The 15,698-nt window shown below is 44.6% G+C and overlaps 1 protein-coding gene across 3 annotated transcripts in view; it reads right to left on the reverse strand.

Moving 5' to 3' along the window:
- LOC110529611 (exostosin-1) overlaps nt 1-15,698 on the reverse strand; it is a 280,414-nt gene that overhangs the window by 49,850 nt on the left and 214,866 nt on the right. For all 3 annotated transcript variants that reach the window (XM_036985038.1, XM_036985037.1, XM_036985039.1), the window contains exon 3: nt 8,316-8,409. In XM_036985038.1, coding sequence (XP_036840933.1) covers nt 8,316-8,409 — 94 coding nt within the window. The remainder of the gene's footprint in view (nt 1-8,315; nt 8,410-15,698) is intronic.

The raw sequence follows: 15,698 nt of genomic DNA on the forward strand, positions 1-15,698 counted from the left end.
GTTGTGATTTCTTATTTACATTTTTTGTGTTACAGCCTGGATTTGAAGTGCCGCCTCTAGCACTGAGATGCAGTGCCTTAGACCGCCACTCGGGAGCCCCCCAGGAAGACAGGGAAGAAATTAAATATTATTTATTTAGAATTTATCAGAATACATTTTCCAGAAGTAGTTTTACCAGCTTTGTGTATTATCAAACTGAAAAAGTGAGGGAGCGCCTCTCCCCCACACTCTTGCAGAACTACAACGCTGCTCCTTAAACCTGTTAACACAATTCCATTAAAAGAAACACCATAGCAACACAAACCTGTTTATCACAAACTTAAAGCCAGGCTTTTCCGGGGATCAAATTCTCTATCAAGGTAAGTTTGCAAAGGATTTACTTTTAATGGATGCTCAGAGGTGAGAACCAAAGTGGCAACCATTTTTAGGGAGAATAACATTTGTTTAACTATGTGCATTAGCACTTACGGATAAATTAACATTGCCAACTTCATCAGAATCCCTTTTAATTTCCTGTACAGTGGCACTGCATTTAGAGGGATCTAATTTGATGTGTCTTGTAGTCATCAATCATACATGCAGACTAAAATAATAAAAACCAAGGCAGCATACTGAACTGTACAGCACCATGAATTCATGTTTACATTTCAAGGGAGACTTGGATCTCCATCATTAAAAGTTGACACTCATTTGGGGCTTATAGGAGCTTTATGAGAAATGCCAAGTCCAGGATTGGTGGTGGCCTGTCTGTCTGTTTAAATCCCCACTGCTCTTTAGTGATTTGCATGGCCTGGCTCAGTGTCGTGGCATCATCACACTCCTCGCCTTTCCTTCTCATCTCCCTCTCCTCTCCCTCTTCTTTCCTCTCCTCCCCCCTCATCTCCTCCCCTTCTTTCCCCTCTGCTGTTGTAGGGAAACAAATCATTGCCTGCTGCCACACCAGCCCCAGTCTTATCCTTCCATCCATCTGCATAACAGCCCTTGTTTGAGCCTCACTGATGGATAAAGAGGACAAATGGGAGAGGGCTGCCTCACAATATCAAAGCTCAATCTGTGTCATGTCTAAAAGCTTTTTGATGTTCCTTTTTCAAAGTGTCCCCTCTGAAATCTGGGTGCGGAATGGAACTGCCTCACACTTAAAAGGCAGCAAAGAACGCTCCATTTGGGGACCGTAATTCCAGCTAGCTTTCAGTCGGTACTTTGTGAGATGATTATTCACACATTTGAATTGTTAGCTACAGTGTCTGCCTAACAGCTGCACTGACCCCCTGTAAGATGGCACCGAAGAGCATGGATGACGTTTTACATGCTCCTGACCAATTGTGCTATGTTGTTAGTTATTTGTTACTTATTGTTTTACTTATTTTGTCCATAATATTGCTGCTACCATCTCTTATGACCCGAAAAATAACTTCTCGATATCAGAACAGCGATTACTCACCACAAACTGGAAGCAGCTTGAGTGTGTCTTTTTGTCAATAACAGCTGGTGCGCAATGTCTAATATTAAATAAGTCTTGAGGTATTGCTTGCCTGAGGTAGAGTACCATATGATAAGCTGTAGACTACACTATCTACCAAGAGAGTTCTCATCTATATTATTCTTAGCCGTCTATTTACCACCACAGACCGATGCTGGCACTAAGACCGCACTCAACCAACTTGCCATAAGCAAACAAGAAAATGCTCATCCAGAAGCAGCGCTCTTAGTGGACAGGGACTTCAATGCAGGCAAACAAATCAGTTTTACCAAATTTTTAACAGCATGTCACATGTGTAACCAGAGGAGAAAAAAACTCTAGACCACCTTTACTCCACACACAGAGATGCATACAAAGCTCGCAAATATGACCATAATTCTATCCTCCTGATTCCTGCTTACAAGCAAAAACTAAGGCAGGAAGTACCAGTGACTCGCTCAATACGGAAGTGGTCAGATAATGCAGATGCTACGCTACTGGACTGTTTTGCTAGTTCCGGGATTCATCCAATGGCATTGAGGAGTATACCACCTCCGTCATCGGCTTCATCAATATGTGTATCGACAACATTGTACCCACAGTGACCGTACGTACATATCCCAACCAGAAGCCATGGATTACAGGCAACACCAGCATCGAGCTAAAGGTAGAGCTGCCGCTTTCAAGGAGCGGGACACTAATCCTTACGCTTATAAGAAATATTGCTTTGCCCTCAGACGAACCATCAAACAAACTAAGCGTCAATACTGGATTAAGATTGAATCCTACTACACTGGATCTGACGCTCGTCGGATGTGGCAGGGCTTGAAAACTATTATGGACAATAAAGAGAAACCCAGAAGTAAGCTGCCCAGTGACGGGAGAGTATCAGATGAACTAAATGCCTTTCATGCTCTCTTCGAGGCAAGCAACACTGAAGCATGCATAAGAGCACCAGCTGTTCTGGATGACTGTGTGATAATGCTCTCGGTAGAAAATGTGAGCAATACCTTTAAACAGGTCAATATTCACAAAGCCGCTGGGCCAGATGGATTACCAGGACGTGTACTCAAAGAATCCGCTGACCAACTGGCAAGTGTCTTCACTGACATTTTCATCCTCTCCCTGACTGAGTCTGTAATACCTACAAGCAGACCACCATAGTTCCTGTGCCCAAGGAAGCAAAGGTAACCTGCCTAAATGATTACCACCCCGTAGCACTCACATCGGTAGCCATGAAGTGCTTTGAAAGGCTGGTCATGGCTAACATCAACAGCATCCTCCCAGACACCCTAGACACACTCGCATTCCGCCCCAACAGATCCACAGATGACGCAATCTCAATCGCACTCCACACTGCCCTTTCCAACCAGGACAAAAAGAACACCAATGTGAGAATGCTGTTTATTGACTACAGCTCAGCATTCAACACCATAGTGCCCACGAAGCTCATCACTAAGCGAAGGACCCTGGGACTAAACACTCCCTCTGCAACTGGATCATGGACTTCCTGACGGGCCGCCCCCAGGTTGTAAGGTTAGGCAACAACATGTCTGCCACGCTGATCCTCAACACTGGGACCCCTCAGGGGTGTGTACTTAGTCCCCTCCTGTACTCCCTGTTCACTCACGACTGCGTGGCCAAACACGATTCAAACACTATCGTTAAGTTTGCTGATGACACAACAGTGGCAGGCCTGATCACCGACAATGATGAGACAGCCTATAGAGAGGTGGCAGTGTGAACTGGCAGTGTGGTGCCAGGACAACCTCTCCCTCAATGTGATCAAGACAAAGGAGCTGATCGTGGACTACAGGAAAAGGCAGGCCGAACAGGCCCGGGGCTGTAGTAGAGTGGGTCGAGAGTTTCAAGTTCCTTGGTGTCCACATCACCAATGATCTATTATGGTCCAAACACACCAAGACAGTCGTGAAGAGGGCACAACAAAACATTTTCCCCCTCAGGAGACTGAAAAGATTTTGCATGGGTCCTGAGATCCTCAAAAAGTTCTACAACTGCACCATTCAGAGCATCCTGACCAGTTGTATCACCACCTGGTATGGCAACTGCTCGGCATCTGACCATAAGGCGCTACGGAGGGTAGTGCGTACGGCCCAGTACTTAACTGGGGCCAAGCTTCCTGCTATCCAGGACCTATATAATAGACAGTGTCAGAGGAAAGCATATAACATTGTCAGAGACTCCAGTCACCCAAGTGAAATACTGTTTTCTCTATTACCGCACGGCAAGTGGTACCAGAGCGCCAAGTCTAGGATCAAAACGCTCCTTAACAGCTTCTACCCCAAGCCATAAGACTGCTGAACAATTAATCAAATGGCCACCGGACTATTACATTGACCCCCCTCCATTTGTTTTGTACATTGCTGCTACTTGCTGTTTATTATCTATGCATAGTCACTTCACCCCTACCTACATGTACAAATTACCTCAACTAACCAGTACACCCGCACACTGACTCGGTACCGGTACCCCGTGTATATACCCTCGTTATCGTGTTACTTTTTATTATTTATCTATATTTTTTACTTTCGTTTATTTGGTAAATATTTTCTGAACCAACAGTGCAGTTCAAGAAGAGTTAAGGGTTTGTAAGTAAGCATTTCACAGTAAGGTCTAGACTTGCGCATGTGACAAATAAAGTTTGATTTGACAACTTATAGACTTGTTTACTTGCTGCTGTGCGTTTTGTTGCTAACCTTACTTTGCTACCTGCCAACTTTACGGTTTTTACTTTTTAATTACGTTTATATTTTTAGTTGTTCCCTCGCTCAACTTTTTTCATTCAATTTTTTCACTCTAGACACTTTATCTGGATGTGGTTCATTTGGACCTCCACCAGCCACCAAGCTAAGTAGTAACATTAGCATGATGCCTTCTAATTGCAATAGCAGTACTCATAATATACAGGAGAACGATTACCTTACGGCGAGGGTAGCTGTGCTGCAAGCCCAGCTTCAGACGCAATCGTTAGGCAATGGTAATTTCAGTGTAGGAAAGGATGAAACAGCGTCTGTGCCACCAGTAAGTGCAGATAGTAGTATAAATCCCCCCGCACAGTCCTCGCAGCCGGACAACCTTCTCATGGCTTCTGGAAGGAAATGCTGTAGGAATGCTCAACCGGTGTCATTCAGCCGACAGAAACTTTCAACCGGTTCTCCCCATTAAGCAGCGAGTCGGAGTCAGAGGCCGAGCCTTTTCTGGTCTCTACTCCTCCCGTTATGGGTTCTGAGACGCCGAAGCCTCCCACCATTAGCTATGACAAATTGAAAACCCTAGTCTTTGGCGACTTCATTACCCGCAGTATTAGACTTAAAACGAATCATCCAGCAATCATAAACTGTTTACCATACCATATCACCTCCACCCTACCTGACACCCTAGACCCACTCCAATTTGCTTACCGCCCAAATAGGTCCACAGACGATGCAATCTCAACCACACTGCACACTGCCCTAACCCATCTGGACAAGTGGAATACCTATGTGAGAATGCTGTTCATCGACTACAGCTCGGCATTTAACACCATAGACCCTGGGTCTCGACCCCGCCCTGTGCAACTGGGTACTGGACTTCCTGACGGGCCGTCCCCAGGTGGTGAGGGTAGGCAACAACATTTCCACCCCGCTGATCCTCAACACTGGGGCCCCACAAGGGTGCGTTCTGAGCCCTCTCCTGTACTCCCTGTTCACCCACGACTGCGTGGCCACGCATGCCTCCAACTCAATCATCAAGTTTGCGGACGACACAACAGTGGTAGGCTTGATTACCAACAACGACGAGACGGCCTACAGGGAGGAGGTGAGGGCCCTCGGAGTGTGGTGTCAGGAAAATAACCTCACACTCAACGTCAACAAAACTAAGGAGATGATTGTGGACTTCAGGAAACAGCAGAGGGAACACCCCCCTATCCACATCGATGGAACAGTAGTGGAGAGGGTAGTAAGTTTTAAGTTCCTCTGCGTACACATCACAGACAAACTGAATTGGTCCACCCACACAGACAGCATCGTGAAGAAGGCGCAGCAGCGCCTCTTCAACCTCAGGAGGCTGAAGAAATTCGGCTTGTCACCAAAAGCACTCACAAACTTCTACAGATGCACAATCGAGAGCATCCTGTCGGGCTGTATCACCGCCCGGCAACTGCTCCGCCCACAACCGTAAGGCTCTCCAGAGGGTAGTGAGGTCTGCACAACGCATCACCGGGGGCAAACTACCTGCCCTCCAGGACACCTACACCACCCGATGTCACAGGAAGGCCATAAAGATCATCAAGGACAACAACCACCCGAGCCACTGCCTGTTCACCCCGCTATCATCCAGAAGGCGAGGTCAGTACAGGTGCATCAAAGCTGGGACCGAGAGACTGAAAAACAGCTTCTATCTCAAGGCCATCAGACTGTTAAACAGCCACCACTAACATTGAGTGGCTGCTGCCAACACACTGACTCAACTCCAGCCACTTTAATAATGGGAATTGATGGGAAATGATGTAAAATATATCACTAGCCACTTTAAACAATGCTACCTAATATAATGTTTACATACCCTACATTATTCATCTCATATGTATATACTGTACTCTATATCATCTACTGCATCTTTATGTAATACATGTATCACTAGCCACTTTAACTATGCCACTTTGTTTAGATACTCATCTCATTTGTACATACTGTACTCAATACCATCTACTGTATCTTGCCTATGCTGCTCTGTACCATCACTCATTCATTTATCTTTTTTTTTTTTTTTTGTTGTTTTTTTTGAATTTGACCCATTTTTCTCCCCGATTTTGTGAAATCCAATTGTTGTAGTAGCTACTATCTTGTCTCATCGCTACAACTCCCGTACGGGCTCGGGAGAGACGAAGGTTGAAAGTCATGCGTCCTCCGATACACAACCCAACCAAGCCGCACTGCTTCTTAACACAGCACTGGAGCAAAGAACCGCCCTTGCTGTCTCTGCCTTGCCGGTTCCCCTCTCTCTACTGGGATTCTCTGCCTCTAACCCTACTACCGGGGTTAAGTCACTGGTTTACTGGTGCTCTTCCATGCCGTCCCTAGGAGGGGTGCATCACTTGAGTGGGTTGAGTCACTGACGTGATCTTCCTGTCTGGGTCCCCCCTTGGGATGTGCCGTGGCAGAGATCTTTGTGGGCTTTACTCGGCCTTGTCTCAGGATGGTAAGATGGTGGCTGAAGATATCCCTCTAGTGGTGTGGGGGCTGTGCTTTGGAAAAGTGGGTGGGGTTATATCCTGCTGTTTGGCCCTTTCCAGGGGTATCGTCAGACTGTCTTCCGACCCCTCTTGTCTCAGCTTCCAGTATTTATGCTGCAGTTGTTTATGTGTTGGAGGGCTAGAGTCAGCCTGTTATATCTGGAGTATTTCTCCTGTCTTATCCGGTGTCCTGTGTGAATTTAAGTATGCTCTCTCTAATTCTTTCTTTCTTTCTTTCTTTCTCTCTCTCACTCTCTCACTCTCTCACTCACTCACTCACTCACTCACTCACTCACTCACTCACTCACTCACTCACTCATAGGACCTGAGCCCTAGGACCATGCCTCAGGACTCCCTGGCCTGATGACTCCTTGCGGTCCCCAGTCCACCTGGCCGTGCTGCTGCTCCAGTTTCAACTGTTCTACCTGTGGCTATGGAACCCTGACCTGTTCATCGGACATGCTACCTGTCCCAGACCTGCTGTTTTCAGCTCTCTAGAGACAGTAGGAGCAGTAGAAATACTCTGAATGATCAGCTATGAAAAGCCAAATGATATTTACTCCTGTGGTGCTGACCTGTTGCACCCTCGACAACCACTGTGATTATTACTATTTGACCCTGCTGGTCATCTATGAACATTTGAACATCTTGGTCAAGTTATGTTATAATCTCCACCTGGCACAACCAGAAGAGGACTGGCCACCCTTCATAGCCTGGTTCCTCTCTAGGTTTCTTCCTAGGTTTTGGCCATTCTAGGGAGTTTTTCCTAGCCCCTGTGCTTCTACACATGTATTGCTTGCTGTTGGGGTTTTAGGCTGGGTTTCTGTACAGCACTTTGTGACATCAGCTGATGTAAGAAGGGCTTTATAAATACATTTGATTGATTGATTTGATTTGTACAGAGTGGGGTAGAAATGACTAGGCTACTTCCTTCATTCGGGGCGGCAGGGTAGCCTAGTGGTTAGAGCGTTCGACTAACTGGAAGGTTGTAAGTTCAAACCCCCGAGCAAAGGTACAAATCTGTCGTTCTGCCCCTGAACAGGCAGTTAACCCACTGTTCCTAGGCCGTCATTGAAAATAAGAATTTGTTTCCTAACTGACTTGCCTAGTTAAATAAAGGTAAACATTCTTCACTTTTAGCCATGCAGGCCTCAGTGTATCTGGATGTGATACCACACTACATTGATTCAGAATGTCCATAATAACTTCCTCTGTCGATATTGAGACAGATGTACATCTACAATGGGATAGTTCCAAGTAATAAACAATTCTAAGATACTTCTATAGAGGCTCAGTGGGACGCTACTGTCAGTCCAAATAAACATGCCTGAGAGGAGGAGATCAGGTGTTAATGAAAGTGGGAGGTGTTGAGATAAAAAATAGGTATCTTCTGTATCTATAGTACAGAACTCTTCTGCAGCTGTTTCTGAAAAGATGACAGGTTGTCAATACCAATAACCCAAGCATCAGGCCTGGCAGACTGCAGGGCCTGCACAACTCACAGGCTCCAACCCTGGCTGCCATGCCGACGACTAGCCCCCGTTTCCAAGGGAACCACTTGGAGACGCAAGGAGCCTTGGAGAGACATGTTTTTTGTTGGGGAAACTTCAAACCACATACCTGGAGGGCCTCGAGAAAGCGAAAGGAGCCCAGCCTGCGACCGCGGGGCACCAGGCAGAAGCTGGAGTTATGAAGCAGCTCCTGGTAGTCGAACCTGGAGACAGACAGAAATCGACTTTGTCAGACTCATTGAGACATCAGGCACGCTAAAATGTCAAGATGGACTTTGAGGTCCAATTGACAAAAATGAGAGAGCAGAGAGGAAAAGAATAGAAGAAAGAGAGTATGGCTATGAGCTGACAGAGGGGTAGTTTAAAATAAATGTGTCCTTAGATTAAACACATGCAAACAACAATTACAGCATTAAAACTTGTCAATTGTCTCACTCAATCACAAACAAAGACATAAGCTCAAACAAATACCTATTTTAGTTGGTGAAATAGATGTGGGAACATGAGAAACACATTCTCCAACTCCTTCACATTCTTCAGAGAAATTAGACAAACTTCAAAGCACTTGTCATGTTTCAAGAATGTCATTATACACAAAGAAAGCTTTTAGACTAGAACAAGGTCCTCTACACTCTGGCCTAGAGTATGATCAATGTTACACAACGAGTGTATTACAAAGGGAGACTTTTTGAGATTGATCTCCAAAAGCACCTCTCTTTCCCAGTGATACAAGCCCGGGATTCCTCATCCCATCCCTATAGCAGGCAGCACAACCCTTGTACTCTCCCCTCACTGCAGGCCAATAGAGAGAGGGGTAATTTATGGCCCTGTTCCAAATCGGCGTCTCATCCCAAGGCCCATCCAATAAGGATGAGGAGCAGCTGTTTTATCTGACAGTAAATCATATGAAATAACAGGAGAGCTTTTAAGCTACATAAATCAATCACCAAACACACCAGCCTGTCACTGCCTATGAAGCCCCGCAATCTATAACCAATGCTGTCTATGATCCTCATAACCCATATCGTATGAAAAATATCAGGCAGCGAATTCTTAAGAGAGGCTAAGGATGATTTATGGCATTTGAATGGAAACATACATAACACTTTCTTTGTTGTTAAACAAGACAGGGGCATTTTCAAGATGGACAACTCTCAGAGACCAGGCTGTCTCCCAAATTTGTGATCAACTGGCTAACCTAATCATGGCTGTGTTTGATTATTTTGGTAATGAGACTATAAACGAATATGTTCCATCCACTGTGACGAAATGCAATTGTCATATATAAACATAGCAGTATCTTACAGAACTGTATGTACAGTTGAAGTCGGAAGTTTACATACACTTACGTTGGAATCATTAAAACTAGTTTTTCAACCGCTCCATAAATTTCTTGTTAACAAACTATAGTTTTGGCATGTCGGTTAGGACATCTGCATTGTGTATGACAAGTAATTTTTCAAACATTTGTTTACAGATTATTTCACTTAAAACTCACTGTGTCACAAATCCAGTGGGTCAGAAGTTTACATAAACTAAGTTGACTGTGCCTTGGATGTCGTGGCTTTAGAAGCTTCTGATAGGCTAATTTGAGTCAATTGGAGGTGTACCTGTGGATGTATTTCAAGGCCAAACTCAGTGCTTCTTTGCTTGACATCATGGGGAAATCAAAAGAAATCTGCCAAGACCTCAGAAAAAAAATTGTAGACCTCCACAAGTTTGTTCATCCTTGGGAGCAATTTCCAAACATCTGAAGAGACCAGTTCATCTGTACAAACAATTGTACGCAAGTATAAACACCATGGGACCACGCAGCCGTCATACCGCTCAGGAAGGATACGCGTTCTGTCTCCTAGAGATGAACGTACTTTGGTGCGAAAAGTGCATATCAATCCCAGAACAACAGCAAAGGACCTTGTGAAGATGCTGGCGGAAACACGTACAAAAGTATCTATATCCACAGTAAAGTCCTATATTGACATAACCTGAAAGACCGCTCAGCAAGGAAGAAACCACTGCTCCAAAACCGCTATAAAAAAGCCAGACTACAGTTTGCCACTGCACATGGGGACATAGATTGTACTATTTAGAGAAATGTCCTCTGGTCTGATGAAACAAAAATAGAACTGTTTGGCCAAAATGACCATACCAACCGTGAAGCACGGGGGTGGCAGCATCATGTTGTGGGGGTGCTTTGCTGCAGGAGGGACTGGTGCACTTCACAAAATAAATGGCATTACGAGGGAGGAAAATTATGTGGATATATTGAAGCAACATCTCAAGACATGAGTCAGGAAGTTAAAGCTTGGTCGCAAATGGATCTTCCAAATGGACAATGACCCCAAGCATACTTTCAAAGTTAAGAAAAATGGCTTAAGGACAACAAAGTCAAGGTTTTGGAGTGGCCATCACAAAGCCCTGACCTCAATCCTATAGAACATTTGTGGGCATAACTGAAAAAGCATGTGCGAGCAAGGAGGCCTACAAAACCTGACTCAGTTCCACCAGCTCTGTCAGGAGGAATAAAATTCACCCAACTTATTGTGGGAAGCTTGTGGAAGGCTACCCGAAACGTTTGACCCAAGTTAAACAATTTAAAGGCAATGATACCAAAATCGAATTGAGTGTATGTAAACTTCTGACCCACTGGGAATGTGATGAAAGAAATAAAAGCTGAAATAAAATGTTCTCTCTACTATTATTCTGACATTTCACATTCTTAAAATAAAGTGGTGCTCCTAACTGACCTAAGACAGGGAATTTTTACTAGGATTAAATGTCAGGAATTGAGTTTAAATGTATTTGGCTAAGGTGTAGGTAAACCTCCGACTTCCAACTGTATATGACATCAATGACTGTTTTCTCCCTCTCACAGTGATGTTTTGTTAGAAACCCTGTCTCTGTCTCCAGCCATCCTTCAAACACCCTGAGGAGAGGAGAGCCCAGATGTGCTGCTTGAGCCCTGGCCCACAGAGACTTCTGATTACAGCCTAATCTGTCTGGGGATCAACTGCCTCCACAGCCTCGGGACCAACCACCAGTGTGTGTACTGAAAAGGTACCATTTTATGACACCTCACACTGGATCACAAGGTCAACCACAGCAGCCAATATAGAGAATGGATACAGTAATGTGGCAAGAATGTTGAGGTTCAATCATAAAGAACATGCAGCGTGTTATCCTGCCGTATTATTCTTCAGCTCAGACAATTACAAAACAACAGTCTATCTCAAAAGGTGGACTCCAGTCGATCATGGCGTGTGCTCAGCACTGTGATGTTTGAATGCCATGCCAGCAAGGTTATCATACACTCAGTGGCTAGTTTATTAGATACACCACCCCGTTCACGAAAATAGTTCGCTCCTACAGACAGCGAGTCACGTGGCCTTGGCTTGCTATATAAAGCAGGCAGACAGGTTATCTAAGCGACTTTAAACATGGTATGATCTTCTAGGGTTTACCGAGAATGGTGTGACCAACCAAAATCATCCAGCCAGCGCCAGTCCTGTGGGCGAAACAACTTGTTGACGAGAGGTCGAAGGAGAATGGCAAGAATCAGGCAGGCCACAAACAGGTAAATAATGGCAGAGTACAACAGTGGTGTGCAGAACGGCATCTTTAAAATGCACAACTCGTCAGTCCTTGTCACAGATGGGTTATTGCAGCAGACGTTCCACTCCTATCAGCTGAAAACAAGAAGAAGCGGTTCCAGTGGGCACGCGATCGCCAACACTGGACAATTGAAGAGTGGAAAAACGTTGCCTGGTCCAATGTATCCCGGTTCCTGGGGCATCATGCTGATGGCAGAGTCAGGATTTGGTGTAAGTCCATGGCCTCATCCTGCCTGGTGTCAACAGTACAGGCTGGTGGCGGTGATGTACTGGTGTGGGGAATGTTTTCCTGGCACATACAAATTGAGCAACGTTTCCATGCCCTAGAGAATTCAGGCTGTTCTGGAGGCACAGGGGGGTCCGACCCGGTACTAGATGGGTGTACCTAATAAACTGACCACTGAGCTAAAACACTTATGTTCAAGAATCCAATGCATACTCTTTACTAAATACAAAATATGATTAGTCATGGTAACATGATTCAACATACCATAAAACTGTGCACACACAGCCACTCATTCAGTTCATCCATTGCCATTTAGGGGGACTCATGCTATAGTTCAAATGATCAGACAGCTTTCAACTCAACTGAAAGCTACAGCCACAGGTTGAGAGATAGACGATTTGAATAGTGATAATCTAAAATGTCCCGACATTTCAAAACAATGACTAATAACACCGCTGTCAAACAAATGTGGTAGTGTTTAGTCTTCAGGATATGCATTATAAATAAGAATCAAGCGATCGAGGCAGACACGATGGAGAGGGGCTTGAACCCTGCTGGCCTGTACTGACCCTTTAATTACCTGGCTAGTCCACACCTGTGTGCCATAAAGGTTTAGACCTGTTGCCAGAGGCCATATGCTCACACAACACAGTAAGGCTAGCCTACAGTTATTTTAGTGTCCAAAATACAACAGTCGACTGCAGTTACTTCAGCTTCAGTTCCCTTTTACTTCAGTTTCAAAACTGCAATCCTTTGTAAGGGTCAATAAACGTTAAAAATACATAACTAAATTGCTGCCAGCAGCACAGTTACAGTCACCAGCGCTCTGGATAACATGAAAACAGCCTAACCAGCTCTGCTAGTGCGAGTAAAATTATCAGAGTGTATCTCTCATGTGTCTGGAATTAGCAAACAAGCTAGCCAACTATAGTCAGTTAGCTTGGGTGCTTGACTGCCGTTGTGAGCAGAGTGTCCAGTATGCACGCTGAATATTCAGAGAGCGGAACGCTCTGAATTGATGAATGGACAAACACCCAGAGCGCACTCTGAGCGCACTCTGAGCACACAAGAGTGAATTTACGAACACACCCAAAAATGGTATCCACAAGTTCATCTGACTTTGGGGAAGTAGATAAAGGGCCTCATTGCCAAAATCCTGAAGTATCCCTTTAAGGTTAGGGTGGGGATGTCCCAAGAATTCCGGATAGCACTGACCATGACATAATGGGTGGACTGGTAGCCATTGCGACTGTACACATAGCAGCAAAGCAGGAAGTGTACCCATCAAGATGTGCTGTGATGGCCTCCCAGGTGGCGCAGTGGTTAAGGGCGCTGTACTGCAGCACCAGCTGTGCCATCAGAGACCCTGGGTTCGCGCCCAGGATCTGTCGTAACCGGCCGCGACCGGGAGGTCCGTTGGGCGACGCACAATTGGCCTAGCGTCGTCCGGGTTAGGGAGGGCTTGGTCGGTAGGGATGTCTCATCGCACACCAGCGACTCCTGTGGCGTGCCTGGTGCAGTGCGCGCTAACCAAGGTTGCCAGGTGCACGGTGTTTCCTCCGACACATTGGTGCGGCTGGCTTCCGGGTTGGATGCGCGCTGTGTTAAGAAGCAGTGCGGCTAGGTTGGGTTGTGTAGGACGCATGACTTTCAACTTTCGTCTCTCCCGAGCCCGTACGGGAGTTGTAGCGATGAGACAAGATCGTAGCTACTACAACAATTGGACACCACAAAATTGGGGAGAAAAAGGGGTAAAAAAAAAGATGTGCTGTGATTTGTAGATTCAACATTCCATTGCATGAGCCACATCAGCTAACATAATTTGAACCAACATTACCATGAAAATTAGTGCATCACAATACCAGGCAGCCATTGTGAGTGTACCCATGAGTTTACCAGTCAAATTGCCAGGGTTAGAGGTTCCAAGCCAGTTCTATAAATGTTATTTCTATTAGTGCTGCTGCTGCACTTTGCAGCAGCAAACTTTCTGTGTGTGCTCGTTTGCTACCTTGCTTTTTCCAGCAACGACCAATTAAGTTTCATCACGTTGTTGAGTCCATGTTGCCGCAGAAACTGACTCAACAGCATGAATGCCCGGGCGTCACGTCTTCAGTCTGCTGTTCATTCTACACTTATTTTATTTTCATGACGGTCTTCATCCTTAACCGTCCCATACACGGGTATATGGTAATTGTGCCGGCCCAAATTATGGGATTATATAGAGTTTGAGCTCTTCACATGTCACCTTCACATGTCAAATACAATCCAGTGGGGGATCAATAAGCACTGTCAAGTTGATAGTCCCTGCAAATGGCTAAATCCAATTACACTGGGACAGCAGCAGTAAAGAAATAAATTAGTGGCAGACACTTCGAAGATACAAGCATCACACTTGTATTTAAACTGTACTGAATAATTACGAAATCTGACTTCAGCAGTGTCTGTGAAACCTAACTAACAATCTGTGCAGTGTGAATAGAGAACATATTAGCAGATCTCTCTCTCTCTCTCCCTCCCTCCTATACACAATACTCCATAATGTCAAAGTGGATCTTTTAAAACAAATTAAATAAAAAGCTAAAATATCTTGGTCAAGTTCAGGAGTAAAAATGTGCTTAACAAATCACATAATAAATTGCTTGGACTCATTCAGTGTTCAATAATAGTAGTTAACATGATTTTTTTAATGACTACCCCCTCTCTGTACCACACACACACACACAATTATCTGTAAGGTCCCTCGATCGAGTAATTAATTTCAAGCACAGATTTAACCACAAAGACCAGGGAGGTTTTCCAAGGCACAGATTAGTAAAAAATAAAATTGGCAAATAAACTTTTTGTCCTGAATACAAAGCATAATGTTTGGGGCAAATCCAACACATCATCAAATCAAATGTATTTATATATCCCTTCTTAGATGAGCTGATATCTCAGTGTGCTGTACAGAAAACCCAGCCTAAAACCACAAACAGCAAGCAATGCAGGTGTAGAAGCACATCACAGAGAACCACATTATTTTTCAAGCTTGGTGGTGGCTCCATCATGTTATGGGTACCGGTAAGGACGAGGGAGTTTTTTAGGATAAAAATAAGCACAGGCAAAATCCTATAGGAAAACTTGGTTCAGTCTGCTTTCCAACAGACACTGGGCGATGAATTCATCTTTCAGCAGGACAATAACCTAAATCACAAGGCCAACTCTACACTGGAGTTGCTAACAAAGATGACATTGAATGTTCCTGAGTGGCCTAATTACAGTTTTGACTTAAATCTCCTTGAAAATCTATGGCAAGACTTGAAAATGGCTATCTAGAAAAAATACAACAACTAACTTGACAGAGCTTGAATAAAGAAAAAATAGGCAAATATAGTACAATCCAGGTGTGCAAAGCTCTGTGATAAACAGCTCTGTGATAAAAAGCTCTGTGATAAAAAACTGTCATCATTTGACAAGGTATGTAGCTTGTGTATCCCATCACTTAGATTATTTATAAATGTACAGGCCTTTATTTCTGTAGGTCTAATGGGAGCTTTTATGCAGCGCACTGAGTATGCGTGTATAGAGGGAGTGGTCACAGCGCAATTGAGTCAGTAAGACACGGAGGGGAAAATGTATTTAGGGAGAACTGATGCTTGGCTTGTTTTTTTTTTAT

This window comes from Oncorhynchus mykiss, chromosome 8 (assembly GCF_013265735.2).
Source record: "Oncorhynchus mykiss isolate Arlee chromosome 8, USDA_OmykA_1.1, whole genome shotgun sequence".
Classification (NCBI taxonomy): Eukaryota; Metazoa; Chordata; class Actinopteri; order Salmoniformes; family Salmonidae; genus Oncorhynchus; species Oncorhynchus mykiss.